The sequence below is a fragment of the Oreochromis aureus genome, linkage group 15, assembly GCF_013358895.1.
Source record: "Oreochromis aureus strain Israel breed Guangdong linkage group 15, ZZ_aureus, whole genome shotgun sequence".
NCBI classification, from domain to species: Eukaryota; Metazoa; Chordata; class Actinopteri; order Cichliformes; family Cichlidae; genus Oreochromis; species Oreochromis aureus.
This window is the reverse complement of record NC_052956.1, coordinates 35,810,434-35,816,433: the sequence shown is the minus strand read 5'-3', so window position 1 is coordinate 35,816,433 and position 6,000 is coordinate 35,810,434. Positions and strand designations below refer to the sequence as shown.

Below are 6,000 nucleotides of genomic sequence, written 5' to 3'. Positions count from 1 at the left end.
TTATCCATTTGCATTTTTTGTTGTATTGCTTACAATTATTCCTGAAAAATCCTCACATTGTGATATTAAGCAGCCTCCCAAACTAAGAACAAAATATCAGCGAAAAAGTTTACATCTTAAAGATTACTGATCAGCGTCCCCGCTTTGGCAATTCAGCTGGCTTATTTCACATTTTAGGCATGTTGCTGCCCTCTACCTGCCACAAGACTGTACTGTATCCTCTTCATTAGTTGATAAAAAAATAAAAAGTAAAATCAAGCTGCAACAGGCTTGTATCTCTTGTGAGCATCATAATCATGTTATATCAAAAGAAGACATTTTTCAAAAACAGGAAACAGTTCCACATAAACTGATACGAATATAAAATTTTATTACAAGAGAAGAAGTAAATGGTAAATACGAAATGAAGCTCTATCAATAGGAAGGGTAAAGTACACAAAATTGATATTTGTGATGTTTTGGAATGAACTCTTCTAAAGTACAGATGGTTTTCAATAAGATGTGGATGAGTAAAACAAATCTGACAATCACATTACAGTAAGACAGTAAAATTATTGTAAAGTAACTCTACTTGAAGTATCTTGATTGGACTTAAAAGCTTCCATTACTGTAACGATTTCTGACTACAGCTGTACATATCAACAACACAAATGACACTTGTGAAATTGCAGAAAGCCTGAAAAAACAAAGAGAAACTACAGCAGGGGATGATCCTTGGCTTTGTGCATGTTTTCCTGAACGCGTCAAAAAACCGTGGGTCAGATATGTTAAATTTGCATAACGGTGCCATTGGGTGGCACCACAGAACACAAATTCACATTTTAATTCCTCGTCTCAGTAATGCAACACCTATATACAACAAGATGAGGTGCCTTATTTTTTAATGTCACTAAATACTACTTTTTGTGGACTGCAGAATAAATATGTTGGACATCTAAAAGCTGCAAAGTTACTTGGTTCAGTCACTTTCTGAGGAGTCACTTGAGCTGGAAGAGGAAGAAGACTCGTGTTTCCTTTTCTTCTGTCTTTTCTTGTGATGCTTCCCGTGCTCTTTTTTGTTCTTTTTGCTTTTCTTCTTTTGGCTTTTTAGTTTCTTTTTCTTCTTCCTACGCTCTTCATCAGAGGAAGAGCGCGACCTGCTGCGCTTCTTTTTCTTTTTAGAAACCTCCTCTTCGTCGCTCGATGATGAATCAGATCTAAGTAAATATATATTAAAGAGTATTAGAGTATTAAAAGAAAAAACAAATCAAACAACTCAGTTTATCTATGAAGGTAAACACACTTTCATTTCAGAAAAGCAGGCGAATAAGCTTCAAAGGTAATAAATATATACCGAGTCTGACTTGTGCAAATAGTGCAAGTAAATACTCAGGTACTATAAATACAAGGATGACTGCAGTGGAGTACAAGTATGTTACAACACTGTCATAGCTCTATCTTAATACATCAACTCATATAAGATGAACATGTGCAAACAAGTAGATTGGGCCATCAGAAAAATATTTAGGTTACCTCTTTCTTGACTTTCTCTCTTTGCTCTTCTTCCGTTTTCGTCTTCTTTTTCTATCATCATCGCTGTCATGGGAACCTACCACGCAAAAGCAGCACCTTTAATCTCATAACTAAGAGGCCTCATCAAAAATAAATAAATAAAGATAAAGAGCTAATAAAATAACTGCTGTCCAATTGCAAAAATCCACACTTTGGATTTTACTCAAGCTCCAGCTTGTATTGATGTTGACTGGATGCTGAATTATGTAAAACTGCTGTATTTATTGCAAATTGCCTTGCAGTAAATGAATGCATATTTTAAAAGCTTACAGTAATCAAGGGCAGGTTAATCAAATCTGACCTTTTTGATGCTGCCCGCTTTGCTTCTCGCTGCGTTGAACCTGAGATTCGTCATCTTCGCTCTCCTCGCTGCTGGTGCTGCTCACATCCAGAACAATGTCCTTATGAGGGTCCACTTTAACAAAATTTCGGCACTCAAATGTTAAATGGCCCGCTGAAAGATGAAAGTCAGAAAGAGCAGTAAAGAGCGGTGAGGACACTTTTTATTAACATCTCTGAACCTCAACCTTGAAACTCATAAGAGGAAATGTGAATAAGTCAAAAAATAAATAAATAACATAATTACAATTTACTTCCAAAATGAATCTGGCTCAAAGGCTGGGTAAGAGGCACCACAAAACATACTCCATCCCAACTGTATAAATCTATAAATCTTTTTTCACTGAGTAAATATGGGAGCATATCAAGCATAACAGTATAACATCCACACATCTCTGAAGCTTGTAGTAAATAATGGTTAGTTTTACTTACGATAGCCACATTTCTTGCACCCAGCTCTGATGTTGTCCTTATTAGGTCCTGTAAGATTGTTAAGAGCTTTTTAATGATATTCATGCAAGTATGCATTCACATTCACCAACTACTTTACTATGTAAACTTGTAATTAAATGCATATGCCTTTACAAGATGAACATACTGGTTGAGCTCTATATAAAGTGCTGAAAGGGTGATAAAGAATGAGCCCCTACTCTGACTTTTAAGCACCCAAAACATACAGTAGGTATACACTCAAAGCTGCTTTATTAAGTACACCTTGCTAGTGCAGGGCTGGACTGCGTTGTGCCTTCAGACCCGTCTTAATTCTTTATGGCAAAGCTTCAACAAAGTGCTGCAAACATTCCTCAGAGGTTTTGATCCAGATTGACATGATAGCTTCACACAGTTACTGCAGACTTGTCGGCTGAACATTTGTGCCGTGAATCTCCTAAGGGTGTCCTACTGGATTGAGATCAGCTGACTCTGGAGGCCATTTGAAAACTCATTTTCATCTTCAAGAAACTAGCTTGACATTATTTGAGAGTTATGGCGCATTCTAGTGCTGGAAGCAGCTATCAGCAGGAGGGCACACTTTGGACATCAAGGGGTGGATGGTTAAAAATGATATTCAGGTAGGCTGTTGGATTACAAAGGGGCCCAAAGTGTACCAAAGAAATATTGCCCACACCATGACACTACCATAAGCAGTCTGCACTGCTGATACAGGGCAGTATGGATCCATGTTTTCAAGTTGATTATGCCAAATTTTGATCCTACCATCTGACAGCTGCAGTGACATCAGACCAGGCAACATTTTTTCAAATCAGCTACTGTCCAGTTTTCACCTGTGTGGTTTTCTGCTGCTGTGGGCTCTTCTGTGTCAGGGTTCAAAATGTACGTTCACATGTGCGTTCAGAGATGCTCTCCTGCATACCTTGATTGAATAGCTGTTCCTTTCCCATCAGCTCCAGATCATCTGGCCATTCTCCTCTAACCTCTGGCATTAATAAGGCATTTTACACAGAACTCCCACTCACTGGATATGATCTCTTTTTCATTCCATTCAAAACCCCATAGATTGTTTAGTCTGAGTTTACCGACTTTAAATACTTTGACCAGCTCATCGGACACTAACAACCACAGCAGACTCAAAATCACCTTTCCCCTCATTCTGATATTCGGTTTGAATTTAAGCAGCTCACCTTAACCATGTCGACCTGACTAAATGCACCAGCTTATTGCTACGTGATTAGCTGATTGATTATTTACTTTAAAAAGCAACAAGGGTAACAGATGTACCTGATAAAGTGACTAATTGAGTGTATATGTTGTGTGATTTATTGCTATAATTATTATTATTATTATTATTATTATTATTATTATTATTATTATTATTATTATTTTACTCTCTCTACTCAACCAAAAAGGTGATAAGCCTAATGCTACTTACAAGAGTTAATCCTAACAAAAAGTACTAAAATCGAATCCATGACTGTTTATATGGAGTATCTGGACATTTACAAGTACTCTGCTTTACGCCAATTTGTACATCAACCGTCATGTAACCACGTGTGCTAAACGTAGCCAAGTTTCTCGCTGGGTTAGTCATTGCACAGACTTCACATCAAAGGGTCTGTGTTTTTAAAAATACATTAAGCTAGCGTAAACGTAAGCCCCACTTTGTGTTACCAATGCATTAGTTACCCTGTCAGCTCTTACCATTCCAGCGAAACCTACATGAATAATACAATAGAAACTGCGAAGTTAAGTAAGTTACACATTTGAAATATAATTCCCACCTGGTACAGCCATCACTGTGTCCAAAATAAAGCCCCCAAACAGCAAAACTTATTGTTATTATAGCGCGAATCAGCCAACAGCGTCCTCACACCAAATAACGTCGACAGGAAACACTTGTTCTAGAAACTACCGCGTTCCCCCTGCTTTTGTTCGCGTTTTTTTCCCCTACTGACGGCAGGAAAACCAAACTAGTGGCGCATTATCGCCGCCCGATGGAAAGGAGTTGGAGCAGCAGACTGTGTGACATATTTTCACAAGGATTTCTTGTGAAAAAAACAAAACATAGAAAAGTGAATAATCTAAATATAATGTTCTATTGTCTCCAATGTTTACACTTATATAAACTATGAAGAATCTGCCATCGTCAGACCCTGGTGACGCTATAAGAAAAAAAACCTGAAATATTTGTACCATGCATGACTGCTTTGCCAGTAAAGTCAGCTGTGGTTTTTGTAAGGGGTTAATTGCAGGCAGCTAGAGTCGGACTGGCAGATGGAAAATGTTGACAGATGCATGGCCCCCAGACATGCTCTCATCATCATGTCTGTGGCTGTGACACAAATGCGCGGACACACATACACGAAAACAATCTCAGTCCTGATCTTTTGATGATGCCACATGCTTTAGCGTGGGCTAGTTTTAATGATGTGATTTACCTTCTTTACTATCGAAATGAGGTTCTTTCCAACTACACATATGATGCCTCACAGCTCTGAAGTTCAGCACGGTCAAAGAACTTTTGCACCTCATTTTTATTATTATTAGTTTTTTTTATTATGGTCTTGCAGGAAATAAAAAAAAAAAAAACCACACACACACACATGCACACGTGGCTCCAGAGAAAATATAGACAAAAGCAAGATATTTAAAGCAAATAAAATAACTAAAATAAAACTATAAATGCTAAAAATACTATGAAATGAGCCCCCAAACTGCCAAGGTGTTACAGTACAACTAGCAGAAATTATGATCCATGAACTGCATGACCCAAGTCAAATCAGCTTAATCATAAACTAAAGGAAATAAAACAGATTTTAGAGACTCCTAAAAACAACTTCGTATTATGTAATTTTCAACCTCAAATTAGTTACTATTTAGCATTTCTGACCACCTGGATTTAGCTTCTATAGGTTTCCAACAACAACACAAATGAAAACCACAGATGAAGAGAGCCAATAAAACAAAAGGCAGTGAAGGATTTCCAAAATGAATACAGGAAAGCTGGAAATGAATTTGCCCCATTTAACTTCACGCTATTTTCAGTTGGGTTGTGGCTAAAAATTCCCCGGTCCTTTAAATGTTGATTACATGTCAGATTGAATTAGCAAATACATACATAGAATACATAGAAACATCTTCTTTGGTATGTGTGTGTGTGTGTGTGTGTGTGTGTGTGTGTGCGTGCGTGCGTGCGTGCGTGCGTGCGTGCGTGCGTGTGTGTGTGTGTGTGTGTGTGTGTGTGTGTGCGTGCGTGCGTGCGTGCGTGTGTGTGTGTGTGTGTGTGTGTGTGTGTGTGTGTGTGTGTGTTGGGGGGATTTTGAAGTATACCATTAACAAATAAGCATTAAATGCATACAGTAGGCAATATTGAGACCCGAATATGTACATTAACCTGTTCGATAGACTTTTAAATCCCTTTATCACCAAATTCAACAAGTACTGAGGCAAGATGAGAAGGGCGAGCTGAAAAACACAATATACTGTAGGTGTGTAATACTGCAGTTCTCCTACTAAAACTGGAAAATGTCCTGTAGTGATAAAACGGGAATTCTTTTTGGGGAAACTAGATTACACTTGTGGTCAAAAGTTTACATACAATCACCATGGGGATGAATGTGTTTTCTCTATTACACATAGGATCGAAAGTATACA

At 37.9% G+C, this 6,000-nt stretch overlaps 1 protein-coding gene across 1 annotated transcript; it reads right to left on the bottom strand.

Annotated features, from left to right (window-relative positions):
• Positions 1-347: 347 nt before the first annotated feature.
• srek1ip1 (SREK1-interacting protein 1) lies at positions 348-4,282 on the bottom strand. The gene is made up of 5 exons (XM_031759305.2): positions 4,128-4,282; positions 2,323-2,370; positions 1,853-2,005; positions 1,513-1,588; positions 348-1,196 (listed from the first exon to the last, which is right to left on the bottom strand). Exons 1-5 carry the CDS (start codon positions 4,138-4,140, stop codon positions 959-961), a joined length of 528 nt encoding a protein of 175 aa, XP_031615165.1. The 5' UTR covers positions 4,141-4,282; the 3' UTR covers positions 348-958.
• Positions 4,283-6,000: the final 1,718 nt, after the last annotated feature.

Bases quoted from the DNA above. Each gene is read 5' to 3' on its own strand.
- srek1ip1 (XM_031759305.2), bottom strand. The intron at 2,006-2,322 runs GTAAGTAAAACT...TTCATCTTTCAG, and splicing joins GTGCAAGAAATGTGGCTATC to CGGGCCATTTAACATTTGAG. The intron at 1,197-1,512 runs GTAACCTAAATA...ATATTTACTTAG, and splicing joins GAGAGAAAGTCAAGAAAGAG to ATCTGATTCATCATCGAGCG.